Source organism: Gymnoscopelus braueri (assembly GCF_963280865.1).
Source record: "Gymnoscopelus braueri genome assembly, chromosome: 4".
NCBI classification, from domain to species: domain Eukaryota; kingdom Metazoa; phylum Chordata; class Actinopteri; order Myctophiformes; family Myctophidae; genus Gymnoscopelus; species Gymnoscopelus braueri.
In genome coordinates this window covers 57,992,554-58,011,915 of record NC_137605.1, presented here as the reverse complement: position 1 = coordinate 58,011,915, position 19,362 = coordinate 57,992,554, and the positions used below count along the sequence as shown (strand labels likewise).

Here is a 19,362-nt window from a genome sequence, read left to right as displayed (position 1 = left end):
GTTTGGGAATCGCGATCTAGACGGTGATGGACAGTAACTAATTAAGTGCATTTACTTGAGTACTGTACATTGCTTGACTTTCACTCCTCTACATTTTAAATAGAAATATTGTAGCCTACTTGTGAGTCCATTGTATTTCAGGGACTTTTGGGACCCAAACTATATTATGAATTAACCACTTAGGCCCTAGTTCAAATATAGTGAAAATAGCCAATCTACAAGCTCCCAATGTGTGGCGCTGCGACGCGTTGTGAGCTTGTAGATCATCTATTTTCACCACTTTTGAAAATGCCTGGCAATTTCTGGCAATTTCAGGAAAATGTATTCTTTGTCATTTGCATTTCTTTGCATTATAGGCCACCCCAGTGGTGTAAAATAACTAAGTATATGTACTCGAGTACTGTACTTAATAAGTAGCCTACAATTTTGAGGTACTTTTACTTTACTAAATATTTCCAATTTTCAGTAATTTTACTACATTTCAGAGGCAAATATTGTATATTATATGTATTATATTATATTATGTATATGTATATTGTACGTACATTTTTGATAGATTTACTTGTAACAGAGAATTTCTACTTGCAGAATTGATGCTTTTACTTTAAAATGTTGTACTTTTTTCACCACTGAGGCTACCTGAGTATACTTTGTCCACCACTGTCAACAAATCAATAAACCCATAGGCTAAAACAATAAAAGATTGTAGCCCATTCTAACATTTTATTTTGAAAAGACCAGACGGAAGTCTAATGCTTTAACTGGGTTAACTTGACCCCGGTTTGGCTGCAGGTGTCAGTCAGTGTTGCCAGATTTTGCGAGAGAAATAAGCAACGAGGTCTATGAACACAAGTCCAAAAGAAGCAACTATAATAGGCCACATTTAAACCTGCCATAAGTGCCATTACATCTGCTATTTGAAAACAGCAGATCTACAAGCTTATGGGGGTCTTTGATTGATTGATTGAATACTTTATTTAAAAGTTTGCATTGCAAAAAAGCACATTAAAGTACAGTTTAAATACAAGGTCAACTAAATAGGATTGAAAAAACTAAGAAAGCCACTGGCTTGTTTCAAATACTAGGGTCCTTATGTATGTACTCAATTCAACATTGACATTAAAATGACAGACATATATAAAAGTACTCAAATGTTTTACTTAAGTAAAAGTATCAATACTGCAATGTAGAAGGCTACTCCGTTACAAGTAAAAAGTCCGGAATTCAAAAATTACTTGAGTAAAAGTACAAAGGTATTGGCATCAAAATGTACTTAAAGTACCAAAAGTAAAAGTACTAACATGTTTGAAAATAGCAGATCTACAAGTTCACAACGTGTCACATCGCGATGTGTTGTGAGCTTGTAGATGGCTATTTTCAAATAGCCACTCTGTCTGAGCCCCCTCCTCACATCTAAAATACACTTTTTGGCCAGAAAAGAAAATATTTCACCGGATGGGAAAAAAGTGTAGGGCTCCACTGCGCCCCCTACAGATATGGTCAATGGTATTTATCTATTGACCAAATCTGTAGGGGGCGCAGTGGAGCAACTAAAATATGTTTCCATCCGGTGGAATATTTTCTTTTCTGTCCAAAAAGTGTATTTTAGACGTGAGGAGGGGGCTCAGAGTGTTCCCACTAAAGAAAGTGGGCTTTTAACATCTTAATATCGTCTTTGTTTTGGTGAGTAGCGAAAGCGTATTCTTTATTTTTTTTACTAGAGACGAGAGCCTGTGCTACCAGTAGTGTGCGGGAAACGGCTGAAAACTAGCACAGCGTTAAGGAGAACTCCTTCTAACGCTATGTACTCAAGAACTGTACTTATTAAGTACAATTTTGAGGTATTTGTACTTTACTTGAGTATTTCCCATTTGCAATACTTTTACTTGTTCTACTCCACTACACCTCAGAGGCAAATATTGCATTTTTACTCCACTACACATATTTGAAAACGTAAGTTACTAGTTACTTTGTAGATTTAGATTATTATTGAAAAACTAGCCGATCTACAAGCTCACAACGTATCACAACACGTTGTGAGCTTGTAGATCTGCTTGTATAGATCTGTTTTGATCTACTTCTACTTTTTTTTTTAAAGCAGATCTGCTTTTATACTTTTTTTAAATAACTTTTATACTTTTTATACATTTGAAAACGTGTGAAATAGGACCTTCTGCATAATGAGTAGGCTACTTTCTACTTTTTGTACATTTTGATAATGCAGTATTGATACCCTTTTACTCAAGAAAAAAAATGTGAGTATACTTTTTCCAACACTGACCAGAGCTAATTTACAAGCAACTTCACATGGGGGGAAAAGCCCAAAGTCGCTTATAATAAGCAGACATGGCAACCCAGGTGACAGTGAGGGGGGGTGCGGGACAGGTGGCGATGTTGACACTTTTAACTCATTCCACCCCGGAAAGACATACAGACAGACATACAGACAGACAGACAGGTGATCATGACATCTTACCCTCTAAGGAAGGAACTCTCGGTTAAACAGCAGCCATCAAGCATAAGTGGATCGATTAAAAAGTAGATATAAAAATAGGTATATATAAATCCTATAGATCAATCTAGCCTTAATAATCTGAACAGGATCTTTCATAGAGCCTTCAACCAGCGCAGCGCGGAGCTCCCGGTTATACAAAAAGAAGAAGCAGATCTACAGTAAGTATAGATATCAAGCACATTATATGAAATATAAGCCTATATTCGTCTAGATAATTAGATCTCCAAGCCATCAGACAATGTTTCCACATCTTTTTAAGCTATTTAAAGTACTTAGATCGATTCAAAAGTAGATATAATAGGTATAATTCCTTTAGATAATTCGATCTATAGCCTATAATAATCTGAACATCGACAGGTGGAATCTTACCAGTAGCCTTGAACAAGATCGGTTAAAAGAGCAGATATTAAGCAGATCTATGATATATGCCTATTTTCGTCTAGATCCTCTGTTTTTATGTCCGGAGACTCCTGTTCAGGACATCAGGCTTCAGACTGCCTCATGAGACTTATTGTGGCTCAGATCTGAACACATTTGATCAGGAATTAGAATAATTAGATCTCCAAGCCATCAAAAAAAAAAACAGATAGGCCTATTAAGCAGATATATTAAATAATAAGTCTAATAAATAGATCTCCAAGCCATCAAAAAAGCAGATATTAAGCAGATATATGAAATAATAAGCCTAATAATTATAGATCTCCAAACCATAAAAAAACAGATATTAAGCAGATATATTAAATAATAAGCCTAATAATTAGATCTCCAAGACATAAAAAAGCAGATAGCAGATATATTAAATAATAAGCCTAATAATTAGATCTCCAAGTCATCAAAAAAGCAGATATTAAGCAGATATATTACATAATAAGCCTATCATAATTAGATCTCCAAGCCTTCGATTGGACCATGAGGTGGGGCTGCAGCACGGTGGTCGTCTCGGTGATGGTGACCTGCATCTCCCTAGGGATCATCCACATCCGGAGCCAGGTACTGTTCTGTTAATAAAGTATTCAATCTACTAGATGCAGATAGTTACTATTAGTAACTACTACTAGGTACTGTACTTTCTGCAGTGGTGGGAAAAGTACTCACAATTTTGTACATAAGTAATGGAATGTAGAACACACTCTGTTACAAGTAAAAGTAAGGTATTCAAAATTTACTTGAGTAAAAGTACAAAAGTATTGGTATCAAAATGTACTTAAAGTACCAGAAGTAGAAAGCACTCATTGTGCAGAATGTTCCATTTCACAAGTTCAAAATGTATACAAATCTTTTGAAAATAGCATGAAAATAGCAGATCTACAAGCTCACAATGCGTCGCATTGTGAGCTTGTAGATCTGCTATTTTCAAATGGCCGAAATGTATATAGGGCTGAAGTGGTTACATTTTTAAGTGGTATGTTTTGTGATAATAATCTAAATCTGCGAAGTAACTAGTAACTAAAGCTGTCAAATAATTGTAGTGGAGTAAAAGTGCAATATTTGCCTCTGAGATGTAGTGGAGTAGAAGTCAATCAATCAATCAATCAATCAATCAATCAACAGTGGTGTAAAGCAACATACAGTACATTTACTCAAGTACTGTACTTAAGGACAATTTGAGGTACTTTTATTTTACTGGAGTATTTCCAATCGTATACTTTTACTTCTACTCCACTACATCTCAGAGGCAAATATTGTACTTTTACTCCACTACAATTATTTGAAAACTTAGTTACTAGTTACTTTGCAGATATAAATGATTACATTATAAAACATACATTAACCACTTTAGCCCTATTTTATACCTAGGCTATTTAAGAATAGCCTATCTACAAGCTCACAACGCGTGGCGTTGTGAGCTTGTAGATCTGCTATTTTCAAACTTTTAGTAATTTTTATGCCAATACTTTTGTACTTTTACTTAGTATTACATTGCAGTATTGATACTTTTACTTAAGTAAAACACTCGAGTACTTTTTCCATCTCTGTCATTCAATCAGGAGCGTGAGAGCGAGCTGAAGCACAAGAAGTTCACGGACATCAAGCTGAAGGTGTTGGACGAGGTACTGCAGGAATACAAACATGAGATCGGCAAGGTACTTTTACTCTTCTGTACTCTACATATTTTTCTTTTTGATTACTACTCGTTTATACAATGTCTTTGCATAGTATTGTATATTTGTCTGTCATTACATGTTTCGATGAATTGAATACACAGTCAGGACCCCAATGGAAACAAGCAGTGGTGGAAAAAGTACTCCCACTTTTTTACTTAAAGGTTCTATGACATTCATTTTCACTTTTTTAATTTTGTATGTTTTTTGGGGGGTTTTATGACCTCAATTACACCCCAAAAATCAATTAATCACTGGAGTGGAATTTTTTGTTACAACTTTTTATACACGTTTGAAGGACCATGACAAAGACTTTTAATGTGTGGTAAAACTGAATGTCATGAACCTTTAAGTAAAAGTATCAATACTGCAATGTAGAAATACTCTGTTACGAGTAAAAGACCGAAATTCTAAATTTACTTGAGTAAAAGTAATAATAATAATAATAATAAATTTTATTTATAACGCACTTTATATTCTTGCGAATCTCAGAGTGCTACAGATTTAAAAGCAGAGTATAAAAACAGCATAGGCAACAAAACAATTATAATAGACCCAACAGTACAAAAGTATTGGTTTCAAAATGTACCTAAAGTACCAAAAGTAGAAAGTACTCTACTCATTATGCAGAATGTCCCATTTCACAAGTTTTTGAATGTATATAAATGTTTTGTAAATAGCAGATCTACAAGCTCACAATGCGTCGCGACGCATTGTGAGCTTGTAGATCGGCTATTTTCAAATGGAGGAAATATGTAGGCCGTATTTAATGTATGTTTTGGAATAATAATCAAAATCAACGTAACTAGTAACTAAAGTTTTCAAATAATTGTTGTGAGTAAAAAGTACAATATTTGCCTCTGAGATGTAGTGGAGTAGAAGTAAAAGCATAGACAATTGGAAATACTCCAGGAAAGTAAAAATACCTCAACATTGTACTTAAGTACAGTACTTGTAAATGTACTTAGTTACTTTCCACCACTGGAAACAAGCCACAGTGCTTTCTGGGGTTTTAATCCTTTTTAGCATCCTTTTGTATAGAACTGTACTTTATGTGCTTTTTCTTGGCAAACTGTTCATCAATCAATCAATCAATCAATCAATCAATCAATCAATCAATCAATAAATCAATCAATCAACCAATCAGGTGGCAGACCAGCTGGAGAAGAGCCGGGACGAGCTGACCCGGCGGGGGTCAGAGGTCAAACACCTGGAGGAGGAGAGGGAGAGCCACCGAGGCCCCATGGACACTTGCAACAGTGAGAAGGTCAATCCCCCATCATTTATTATTATTATATTTTATTATTATTCATTTTTTTAAATGATATTTTTTTGGTGGGGCTTTTCTGCCTTTAGTGGAAAGTGGCGATGGACAGGAAATGATTAGGCTATTTAAGACTGTTTGTGTGACCCTTACGTGTCCATTTGGTTCCATTTGTACACTCTCAGAGTTATTATGGAGGTCCTTGAAATGAAAATGTTTATGAACCACACTGCATTTAGGCTAAGAGCAGTGGTGTAAAGTAACTAAGTACAGCTGCTTGGTTTTATGCTGTATCCAACATGCTGTATCCAACATGTTGTATCCAACATGACAGCCATGTAAACAAACACACAATGTCATTTATAACTAAACGTTTGCTCTCAGGAATGTTTTTGAAAACATCTGAAGTGAGAAATAGACGATGCAATAACCGAAAAGTGATTCCGTTTGATCCACTACACTTCCTTGTTTATCGTGGCGCAACAATTTGATCCACTGCACTTCCTTGTTTATCGATGCGCAACAACGCAAGAGTATCAAAACACTCGCCCCAAAACACAGTCGCCCCGGGGCAAATCCGGCGGTATTATAGGCAGATCCGGCGTTATATAGAATGGGGCGAGTGTGTTTTGGGGCGAGTTTTCCGGTTACATTATGGAATACTGTCATTTGTTTTCGGAGGTGAACATCTCCACCTCCCTGTACATGATCCCTTGCATAAAACATACATTAACCACTAGCCCTATTTTGGGCACACACACACACACACACACACACGCACACGCACACGCACACGCACACGCACACACACACACACACACACACACACACACACACACACACACACACACACACACAGAGAGAGAGAGAGACAGACAGAGAGAGAGACACACACATGCACGCTTGTACATCTGCTATTTTTGAAACTTTATGAAAAAATCTTGAAAGTGTTTTGAATTAAGAAAAAGTTTGAGAGCTGCTCATCTAGAAGGCAGAAGACAGGATTGGCCTCAGGTCTTAATGGGTTTGTCTGAGTGTGACAATGCTCTCTATTCCAGTGGTGGAAAAAGTACTAAATGCTTTAACTTAAGTAAAAGTATCATGTAGAAATACTCTGTTACAAGTGAAAGTCCGGAATTAAAAATGTACTTGGGTGAAAGTGCAAACGTAGTACAAAAGTAAAAGTACTCATTGTGCGTAATGTCCCATTTCACAAGTTCAAAATGTATACAAAATCTTTTGAAAATAGCCGATCTACAAGCTCGCAATGCGACAATGCAACACATTGTTAGCTTGTAGATATGCTATTTTCAAATGGTCTAAATCATATAGGGCTGAAGCGGTTAGTGTGTTTTGCGATAATAATCAAAGTCTAAAAAGTAAGACTAGGCAAACTAAGTAATATAGGCGAATATAGGCGAATACATCCGCTTTACACGCGATGCAACACTTTCTGAGCTCGTAGAGTTAAATTAATCAGAGTTAAATGAACAGGATGGGTTTTACTAGACATGGGGAAATTGCTTTTCACATAATAAAATGCCATGCCCATTACATGGGTTTAATTAAAGGGAGAGTTCACCCAATTTGATGACCGGCAGCGGTTCCGGTAGGAGACACAAAGAGTCTCCTTTGTGTCTCCTACCGGAACCGCTGCCTATCTGGTCATCAAATTATTGGCTTAGGAATGCGGAGACTAATCGATAGAAAAAAAGTCATTTTGGGGGTGAACTATCCCTTTAACACATTTTTCATGTCAAGGGCCGCCAAATTATGTATTTACATAAACAAATATGTATATACAATATTTTTTGAAAATATCTGATCTTCAAGCTCACAACGCGTCACAATGCGACACGCTGTGAGTTTGCAGATCAGCTATTTTCAAGTAGCTGTATATAGGTTTAAAGTGCTTAAACACGGCACCCCCTGGAACCCCCTCAAGGACCCTTAGGGGTCCCCGGACCCCACTTTGATAACCACTGCTGTACAATATACAGTGGTGTAAAGTGTAATTAAGTACATTTACTCAAGTACTGTACTTAAGAACAATTTTGAGGTACTTTTACTTTACTGGAGTATTTCCAATTGTCTATACTTTTACTTCTACTCCATTACATCTCAGAGGCAAATATTGTACTTTTACTCAACTACAATTATTTCAAAACCCTAGTTACTAGTTACTTTGCATTTATAAAGTATTACATTATAAAACATACATTAACCACTTTAGCCCTATTTCATACCTAGGCTGTTTGAAAATAGCTGATCTACAAGCTCACAACGCGTTGTGAGCTTGTAGATCTGCTATTTTCAAACATTTTAGTACTTCTACTTTTGGTACTTTAAGTACAATTTGATACCAATACTTTTGTATTTTTACTCAAGTAATTTTTTTAATTCCGGACTTTTACTTGTAACAGAGTAAAACATTTGAGTACTTTTTCCACCACTGACAATATATAGACAAGTTGTGTTTTTAGTGTCACACTGAACCTTGTTTCCTTGTGTTTCTTGTCACCCACAGAAGCAAATCCATGACGAGGAGGCAGCGATAGAGACACAATTTGACATCATCACATGTAAGTGCAACAGCAAGTCTAAGGCCTATTCAAGGCCTAAACAGTAAATACCACACCATGGCTGAAGTAGCCATTGTCATTTAGCCCATTATAAGACCGGGAAAGCATCTGTGTAATTTTTTTTAATTTCTTTGGCTATTCAAAAATAGCAGATCTACAAGCTCATAGCGCGTCACCGAGTGCCGTGCTATGAGCTTGTAGATCTGGTATTTTTTTTAAATCGTAACTTTTTTTTTGTTGCAAATCTTTGAATATATATATTTTTAAAGCGAATTTTTTTAACTCAAATCTTTGCTTCTGGGGATTCTACAAATGTTTTTTTGAGAAAAAAATAATATAATATCAGCTTTTTCATGTCAAGGACCCCCAAAATGGTATTTGGCTGTGGACCCCCATTTCAAAACATGTTGTTCCAGGTACCCCCGCCCAGAAGCAAAGATTTGAGTTAAAAATGTTCGCTTTAAAAAAAATATATATATATTCAAAGATTTGCACAAATTCTCATGTTTAAAAAAAAAATTGCAGATCTACAAGCTCATAGCGCGGCACCGAGTGCCGCGCTCTGAGCTTGTAGATCTGCTATTTTTGTAAAACATTTGAGTACTTTTTCGACCACTGACGACATGTAAGACCTTGAACTTATCGTGTTTCCTCCTCAACAGCTGATTTCCAGGAGCAGAAGGGTACGTGGGACGCAGAGAAGCTGTCTCTGACGGAACAGAAACAAGAGCATTCCATTGTGTGTGAGTTCATCGACAAGGACAACCTGGAGGCCAGGTACAGTACACTAGTTATGACTACTCTCTACACGTGATGGACAGTAACTTAAGTACATTTAATTGAGTACTGTACTTAAAGGGATAGTTCACCCCCCCAAAAAACGCATTTTCTATCAATTACACACCCTATGAAGCCTTGAATTCATGGAGATTTTTTTTGTTTTTGTTGCATTCCTGAGCCAATAATTTGATGACCGGCGGAAAGATGCTATCGTCTCCGGTAAGAGACTCAAAGACTCTCCATTGAGTCTCCTACCGGAGCCGCTGCCGGTCATCAAATATTGTCTTAGGAATGCGACGAAAAACAATAAAATCTCCATGAATTCAAGTCTACATGGGGTGGGTTCCTAATTACTTCCTTCACAGGTGTTAGCAATTATGTTATTGAAGGCTCTGTTCCATTTTAGTGTAGCACAGTGGTTCTCAAACGTTTCAATGTCAAGGCCCCCCATAACTCTGAGAGTGTACAAATGGACCCTTACGGGTCCATTTGGTTCCATTTGTTCACTCTCAGAGTTACAAACCCTCAAAGGGCCATTTTGGAACCCCCTCAAGGAACCATGAGGGTCCCTGGACCACACTTTGAGACCCGCTGGTGTAGCAGAGCGTTTCCAGTTAGCCAACATGCACAATATCAGCACCCTGACTCTGTTTGACCAGAATGGAACAGAGCCTTCATTAGTATCATTGGTAACACCTGTGAAGGAAGTAAGGAGGAGGCCCAATTTCTTTCCAATATGGCTGCTGTCCATAGAGCCTATTTCGATACCCAACCCTAAACTAACCCCATATATAAAGTCCTATTGTGAAAATACACAAAGATGCACTGAAGGCCTAATCAGTCAAACCACATATATTTACCATACCATATGGTACCATTTACCAGTGGTGGAATAAGTACTCAAATGTATTACTTGAGTAAAAGTATCAATACTGCAATGTAGAAGTAAAAGTCCAGAATTCAAAATTGACTTGAGTAAAAGTACAAAAGTATTGGTATCAAAATGCATTTAAAGTACCAAAAGTAAAAGTACTAAAATGTTTGAAAATAGCAGATCTACAAGTTCACAACGTGTTGCGATGCGACGTGTTGTGAGCTTGTAGATCGGCTATTTTCAAGTAGCCTAGGTATGAAATAAGGCTAAAGTGGTTAATATATGTTTTGTAATGTAATAATTTATATCTGCAAATTAACCAGTAACTAAAGTTTTCAAATAATTGTAGTGGAGTAAAAGTACAATATTTGTCTCTGAGATGTAATGGAGTAGAAGTAAAAGTATAGACAATTGGAAATACTCCAGTCAAGTAAAAGTACTTCAAAATTGTACTGTAGTAAATGTACTTAGTTACTTTACACCACTGCCATTTACCATATTTATTTCATAAATACTTACAGAGCAACAGCCTTGACTAGCTAGCTTTCCATGCAAGTATTTGTTTCTACCAATAACATCACTAAAACTGAAACAACACAGAAATGTTGGATATGAAAACATTAGCTGAAGCTTAGAATCGTTTTTGTTGTTCAGGAAATGTTATATGTCATTATGTATTTCCTGTAAAGAACGCTGTGCTATACAAATCATCTGCGACTGAATTATATATATATTTTACATTAACCACATGAACCCTAGCATCCCTATTCTGGGGGGACATTCGCTGAAAATAACAGATCTACAAGCTCACAACGCGTCACGCTGCGGCACGTTGTGAGCTCGTAGGCCCGTTATTTTAAGAGGTTTGGTGTAAAGGGAAAAAAGAGCAGACCAAGTACATAGCCAAAGGTCAAGTTTACTAAGTATTGAGGGTTTAAGTGGTTAAATGTGTGAAAACACACTTAACATAATTCATTAATACAAAATATAATGTGTAAAAACTTCAATTTACACATGATAGTCTATGAAGCTATCTATGAAATATATGCAATACTTTAATCTGCCACACAATTGTATACAATATGAAGTGGAGGTCCCTGCTTCATCTCTCTCTGATATAAGGGGTCCTTGGTCTGGAAAAACCCTAAAACCCCTGCTTTAGTGTCATCATGTGTAGCTTGTGTTTGTTTAAACAAATATTCAAAAATAGCGGATATACAAGCTTATTGTAGATCTGCGGGGGAAAAAAAACGTGAACATTTGTGCAAATCTTTGAATATATATATATTTTAAAGCGAACATTTGTAACTCAAATCTTTGCTTCTGGGGATTCTACAAATGACTTCTAAATCCTAACAGTTCTTTTTTTTTAAACTTATATATTATGCTATAATATCAGTGATTCTTAAACTTTTTTCATGTCAAGGACCCCCAACATGATATGTATTTTTTTTCTTAACTCTCTCTCACAGGATCCTGTGTGGGCTGGGTAACCCTCCCAAAGAAGACAAACCAGAACAGCCAGAGGAGCAGGGTCCCAAGCAGGCCCCCCAGAAAGCAGAAGCTAACAAAGAGGCCCCCCAAAACGCGGCCCCCAAGTTAGAGGAGCCCCCAAAAGAGGCCCCCCAACAGTAGGCAGGCACCCCCAAGACAAGGGACGTCAAAATATGAACAAGGTATTACACAATCAGAATCAGATTCAACTTTATTGTCACATTACAGGTTTACCGGTGCAAAGAAGTGGATAAAATGTTTACCTATAACCATAATTTTATACTTTGGGCTATTCAAAAATAACAGATCTACAAGCTCGTAGCGCGGCACCGAGAGACGCGCTACGAGCCTGTACATCTGCTATTTTTGAAAAATCTTGAACATTTGTGCAAATCTTTGAATATATATATATATATATATTTTGAAACAACATTTTTTAACTCAAATCTTTGCTTCTGGGGGGTCCCTGCAATAGGGCATTAACGAATAGTGATTTATGGTATTCGAATTATTCGACCCAAAAGTATTCGAATATTCGATTATTCGATTTGATTATAAAAAATCAAAAAATTAAAAAAAATTAAAAAAGTTTTTTTTTTTTTTTTTTTTTTTTTTCAATTGCATTGATGACTCGACTCAAGGAATGCGAGTTGACGTCACACCAGAGCTCACAGCTGCATGTCTGCTCTAGAAAAGCCACTAAAAAAAAAAATCTTTTTTTTTTAATAGTCGAATAGTGGTTTGATAGTCGAATAGTCGGTTTGATATTCGAATATTCGAATATTCGACTATTCTGTGAATGCCCTACCCTGCAACAACATATTTTGATGGGGATCAGCGGCCAAAAACATATCATTTTGGGAGGGGTCCTTGACAAGAAAAGGTTTGAGCACCATAGTTTTTCAGAAAAAGGAAGACATTTGTTCAGACATTTTGCTTTTTTTTTCAAAAATAGAAGATCTACAAGCTTAAGGTCAAAGTTCAATTTCTGCAGGAGACCCGGGTTCACATCCGTGGTAGAAAAGGAAAGGTGCATACAGTAGTGTGAATTTAATTTTCACATAAAACATATTGATCGATTGATTGAATACTTTATCAGTCAGAAATGTAAATGGCACGTGGTACAGTAAGATATTAAGGCTAAAAGGATAACACAAAAGTCCTATTTGGCCGCAGACCCCAATCTGAAAACATTTAGTTCCAGGGACCCCCAGAAGCAAATATTTGAATTAAAAATGTATATACATTCAAAGATGTTCACAAATGTTCACGAAAAAGAAAAAGAAAAATTGCCAAAGAAATCTAAAAACACAGCATGCGTTTAATGGGTTAAATTGTCACCTCACTGTCATCTGGGGACCCCCCCCCTCAAAACAAATCGTGTGGGGACCCCCCTGGGGGTCCCAACCCACAGGTTGAGAACCACTGGTTGGTGAACCAATGCATGGTGTCAGGGCGTTCCACATTTTGGAGGCAGAGCAGTAGAATGAGAACTTTCCCGTGTTTGTTCCAAATGTGTGTGGTACCCGATCATGGCCGCATGAACCCAGGGGTGATGCAACTTTGATGATGGAGAGGGTCACTATATTTCCACACTCATTCCAGAGGGCCACATTGCATATTCTGTCGGGCGGAAACCTCTTATCTCCATGTATCGCGACGGGTTTTGAGCTTGTAGATCGGCTATTTTTGCTATTTTTGAATTGGAATCCTGATTATAATTTTTTGCTATTTCTTTATTGGAATCCTTAAAAGTAACAATTTGATTTCATTTCAAATGCATTTAGTTATACTTATGTTAACTTAGGGACCAGTCGAAATTTACAGAAGGGGTTCCCTGGAGGAAAATAGGGGAGGGTCATGCCTTTCTAATTTTAGTCCAAGGGAGGGTCAGCTAATTCTACTTTGAATCCAAGGGAGGGTCATGCAATTTTTAATTGATAAAATAGTCAGTTTTTTAAATATACCTTTTTAGTACAGCAGAACAGTGGTCAATGACCCCTCTTTATTTCAAAGGATACAAAGGATTCAAATCAAGTGTTAAGTGTTGGTCTATTTAGAATCAATGACGGTCGTTAACAAGCCATCAACGCACAGCGAGTGTGAACGACCCAGTCAAATCTATTCAGCGTCTAATAGCCTAATTTGTTTTATATAAGCTACAGTGTAGTCACTGTATTTAAAAATAAAAAGGGCAGAGTGACAAAAGTTGTAAACTACTGGCAGAGCCGACCCAGCCAATAGGCAGAGTAGGAAATTGCCTAGGGCGCCATTAGGCTGGGGGGCGCCCACCAAGCCAAGATTTACGTTTTTTTTATAATAGAAAAATATACATATTTGGGCCTAATTCACTAAGTTGTTCGTAAATAGTGCCTAAATAAAGTGACTAAAAGGGTGCGTATTTTCGATAAGCACAAACGGACGTGCGTGCCAACCACGTGTAAATCTCTTATACTGTATGTGTGTATCGCCGGTCTTCCTCATTTTTGTCTGACAGTCAGAGGAACGCTCACGTGGAGAATCATTTGCATTGCTCCATGTCCCATTTAAGACCATAAAAGGCAACCGGAAACTGATGGAATAACCACTCTTCAAAAGGGACAGATCTACAAGCTGACAAAGCGGCGTGACACACTGCATGACAAATTGTAGATCAGCGCAAGCGAGTCCCTCACACGATTAAACGTTTATAAAGTAAATAGCCGACTCTCACGTGTAATGAAGAGAATAATAATTTTGTTTACAGTTTAACCTCACGACCAAAGGCTAATAAAACTTGGAATAGATATTATATTGTTACGTCCCCGTCTAGGGGAAAAAGAGATGCAACACAAGGTGGGAGTGAAACCCGTTTTTATTTAGAACTTAATATATATTTATATGAACTTAAATAGACTTTAACGCATGTGTGCGGGCAAGGGTGATGGCCTCCATAAGATGAATCTGAGGGCGGAACACACACGTGTTGCATGATGAACTACATGTAAAAACGTCAGAGGCTTGACATGTTTGACATTTCAAATCCGTTTCAATATGCAAATAACTCGACCTGTATTGTTAGAAGGAATCATTACAGATAATTTAAGGAGTGCTGCATACATCCCTAGGTATGTGCAGAAACCGGTGTATCTACATACGTAGATTGGTGAAGCAATAGGAAGCAGCGCTGGAATCCAACGGCCTGGGTTTGGATCCGCCCTTCAAGACCATCGATAGGGCTCGCTCTTTCAGTCTAAACTGAAAGTGACTGGAGTCTGTTTCATTTCTCTCTAAAATACCTTGAATATGATGGAAGACATGATTAATAATTACTGTGATTATGATAAGCTTTACATTTCATATCATACACCATACAGTAAGAACTCCTATAACTTTCACGGCAAAAAAAAACGATACAGTATGACATCATGACAATACCTATAGTCACATTTTAATACCATGATAGGCTATATCGTGGGACAATATATCGTGCCACTCCTAGGCGGGGAGGGTTCATCTTTTTTTTTAATCACTTGGGGAGGGTCATTGATTTTTTTTTAGTCAAAGGGAGGGTCATGGCATTTTAGATCAGGGCACATACATTTTCTCCAGGGGTACCCTTCTTTAAAAATCGACCTGTCCCTAAGATACAAACACATTGGACATAAGAAATACAATAGAATTTTAATACTAGTCATTAAGCTACTAATATAGACTGAAGTAATTAAAGCGGGTCATGTTTGCATGTTTGGAATTGTAACAGCTGAAATCAATAATATATCAGTATTCTTTTTTTGTGACCAACTTTTTAACTTTTATATCTTTTTTAAAACAAGCTTTCCAGAGGAAAGAGACATTACATCACATCAGCAATTCATGTCTTTTGGTGGTCCTGGTGGCTACAAGACAGCCCAGGTCGCTTCTTAACCCCCCTACCAGACCCCCGGGTTCGCATAGACATTATAGGAAAGGGAAAACTATGATGTATACAAGTATATAATACAATATATTTTTTTTAAATAATGCAAATGAAATGAAAAACCAAAGTAAATCATAATTGTGTAGATAGCCTCTAGTCCTGTTACAAAGTAAAAGGGGAAAAAAGCAGGAAAAAAACAAAAAATAACAACAGAAAACCAACATGTTTTTTGTTCAGTCTCTGATGATTAGGGTTAGGGTTATGTGGGGTTAACCCTAACCCTAAGGTGGGGTGGAGTTGGGGTTAGGGGCCACATGCGACCCCCCCGGGGCCCCCGGGCCACCAGTTGCCCATGTATGCATTAACCCACTAAGACCGGGAAGGGAACGCATCTCTGTCATTTTAAGATGTCTTTGGCTATTAAAAAATAGCAGATATACAAGCTCATAGCGCGACACCGAGTGAGCTTGTAGATCTGCTATGTTTTTTTTGTTTTTTTTTTAAAGATGTGTGCAAATCTTTGAATATATACCTTTTTAACTCAAATCTTTGCTTCTGGGGGTCCCTGGAACTAAATATTTTCAGACGGGGGTCCGCAGCCCAATACATAATTTTGGGAGGTCCTTGACATGAAAAAGTTTGAGCACCACCGATGTTATAGCAAGTTAGCCAAAAATTTGCAGGCATTTATAGAATCCCCCAGAAGCAAATATTTGAGTTACAATTGTTTGCTTTTAAAATGAAATATATATATATCTTTCAATATATATTTTGCACACATTTTGCACACATTTTACAGATCTACAAGCTCATATAGCTATGAGCTTGTAGATCTGCTATTTTTGAATAGCCAAAGAAATCTAAAAATTACACACAGATGCGTTCCCGGTCTTAACCCATTTTGGGCGGGAACCCATTTGTAACTATACCTTTCATGACGGGAACCCCTGTTGGGGTTCTTGTTGCTATGTATTTGTACACATACTGTACATACAGTTTTTCAGTTTTTTTTTTCCAGAAAACTTAGGTCAGGATTTAGAAGGTGTTTTTAGAATGGGCCTCAGGTCTAAATGGCTTAATGGTGGATGTGATGTTGTCAGCGTGACAGTTCAGACAGTGCACATTGCATTAATATTGAACTAGTTTGAGCTTTTAACGTCTCCTCTCTCACAGCCCATATGTTCATATCTGAAGGTTAAACAAAGACACACATTACTGACACAGGCTATTTGACCTAGATGTGTGTGTGTGTGTGTGTGTGTGTGTGTGTGTGTGTGTGTGTGTGTGTGTGTGTGTGTGTGTGTGTGTGTGTGTGTGTGTGTGTGTGTGTGTGTGGTGTGGTGTGGTGTGGTGTGTGTGCGCGTGCGCACGCGCGGGGGGGGGGCTGTGTGTGTGCGTGTGTGCTATCCTGTTGTACATTTCCTCATCAGGATGTGTGCGGCTCACACAATAGACAGGGTGTGTGTGTGTGGCCCTGATGTTACAGTAAATACCTTATCCATTCACCTGTTGTTCCTTCTCGCTGAGTTAAATATTAGTCTGGGTGCGTGTGCGTGTGCGCGTGCCTGTGCCTGTGTGTGTGTGTGTGTATATATATATATATATATATATATATATATATATATATATATATATATATATATTCAAATATTTGCACACATTTTCAAAAAAATTCAAAAATAGCAGATCTACAAGCTCATAGGGCGGCACTCGGTGCAGCGCTATGAGCTTGTATGTCTGCTATTTTTGAATAGCCAAAAAAATCTAAAAATGACACACAGATGCGTTATATAATAGGTTAATGACGGAATTTCATGTGAGACTCTAATAAACGTTTGTATTTCGTGTTTTCGAATAATTTCTTACTCTTTTTTTTCTTCTGCACAGGAACGGGACACGAGCGGGACATCTCTTCTGGGAGCAGGGACCGACAGACTTGGAACAAAGGAGGACAAGATGCAAGGCAACGATGTGAGCTTCATGTCAATGTGGAATCCCTCTGCTCTTCAGTTAAATGACTGCTCTGTACTGTGTGAACCTGAGCCTCCAGCTGTGTCTGGGGGTCCCGAAAGAAGGGGGTTTCCCAAACTTTTTAGCTTGAGACCCAAAAGAGCCTGGCAAAAACAAATTGGAAATAGCAGATCTACAACGCGTCGCGATTGTGAACACGTTGTGAGCTTGTAGTTCTGCTATTTTCACTACTTCTTAAAAGTAATTTTTAAAAATGTTTACATTTTCAATTTTTTTTGCGGAGGGGGGGGCGGGGGGGGTGGGGTGGGGTGTGTGAAATTATTATTTTCTTAATTTTGTCTTCTTTTTTTCCATCTTCTGAAGTAATAATTGGTCTTGTTTCAAGCTGAATTCTGGGAATTGCAGTTCTAATAGACCATAGACAGACCAGAGGTCTGTGTGTGTGTGTGTGTGTGTGTGTGTGTGTGTGTGTGTGTGTGTGTGTGTGTGTGTGTGTGTGTGTGTGTGTGTGTGTGTGTGTGTGTGTGTGTGTGTGTGTGTGTGTGTGTGTGTGTGTGTGTGTGTATGTATATGTATGTGCACGTGTGCTTGTGCATGTGTGTGTGTTTGGTGATGCCCGGTGTGTACCGAGTTCCTCTGAAGACGAACGTTACAACATGTATATATTATTATTATTATTATTGTAATATAGGACCCTTACATTTATATGTATTTGAAACCTGGAACTACTTTTTTAGACATCCCACTGCAGAAGATGTGTTTTGTAAAAACATTAATTTATATCAATCGAAATTGTTCAAAATGTTCTGAAAATAACAGACCTACAAGCTCCCAACGCGTTGCATCGCGACGCGTTGGGAGCTTGTAGGTCTGCTATTTTCAAATATAAAACGGGGTTTAAGTGGTTAAAAATCATTCTGATGCTATGGACCTCCCTGGAACCCCCTCCGGGGGTCCCCAGGACCCCACTTTGAGAACCACGGCCTTAAATGGAGATGGTCAGATCAATTGACAAGATGTCCATTATTTATCAATGGAACTCAATGGAACAGACATTTGACCTTGTAGAGTATTTAGATAAAGTGTGGGACACCATTAAACATGTGTTGTATACGTTTTTTTTTTTTTTCTGTCAATGGTGTCAAGTTTGTATTATGTTAAAGGTGCAATCTGGAATAAAAAGGTTATTTTATCCGATCTAAATGAGTATGAGTATGTGAATATAACTAGCAGTGGTGGAACAAAGTACTGTTTTACTTAAGTAAAAGTAGCAATGCTGCAATATAGAAATACTCTGTTACAAGTGTAAGTCCAGAATTCAATTTACTTGAGTAAAGGTACAAAAGTATTGGCATCAAAATATAGCTAAGGTACCAAAAGTAAAAGTTCTAAAATATTTGAAAATAGCCGATCTATAAGCTCAGATCAGCTATTTTCAAATAGACTATGTATAAAATAGGGCTAAAGTGGTTAATGTATGCTTCATAATGTAATAATTTATATCTGCAAAGTAACTAGTAACTATAACGTTCTCAAATAATAGTGGAGTAAAAGTACAATATTTGCCTCTGAGATGTAGTGGAGTAGAAGTAAAAGTATACTGAAAATTGGAGATAGTCCAGGAAAGTAAAAGTACCTAAAAAATGTACCTAAGTAAATGTACTTAGTTACTTTACACCGCTGATTGAAAGTACTGTACAACAATGTAATCCCTTCACTCCATAAATGAATTGTTTTGTCATCCAAAGGGCAACTTTAAAAAAAAGCGGTTGTGCTTTTTACCCCTTTTGCCCTTTCCTCCTCCCTGCATATGTCCCCGCTCTCTCTCCATTGGGCTCCAGTGAACACGATACGTCCCCCCAGGCTGACAATTAAGACCCCC

The 19,362-nt window shown here is 37.6% G+C and overlaps 1 protein-coding gene and 1 long non-coding RNA gene across 2 annotated transcripts in view; one reads left to right on the top strand and one right to left on the bottom strand.

Annotated features, from left to right (window-relative positions):
• Window positions 1-9,947, bottom strand: part of LOC308084818 — a 244,260-nt gene extending 234,313 nt beyond the window's left edge. The window contains exon 1 of the long non-coding RNA XR_013933119.1: window positions 9,911-9,947. This is a non-coding gene — a long non-coding RNA (uncharacterized lncRNA). The remainder of the gene's footprint in view (window positions 1-9,910) is intronic.
• On the top strand, window positions 2,426-18,677 carry LOC308084815 (uncharacterized protein). Its single transcript, XM_080427726.1, has 8 exons — window positions 2,426-2,673; window positions 3,402-3,505; window positions 4,504-4,599; window positions 5,765-5,884; window positions 8,409-8,463; window positions 9,126-9,240; window positions 11,590-11,793; window positions 17,397-18,677. Exons 2-7 carry the CDS (start codon window positions 3,425-3,427, stop codon window positions 11,750-11,752), a joined length of 630 nt encoding a protein of 209 aa, XP_080283852.1. The 5' UTR covers window positions 2,426-2,673; window positions 3,402-3,424; the 3' UTR covers window positions 11,753-11,793; window positions 17,397-18,677.
• Window positions 18,678-19,362: the final 685 nt, after the last annotated feature.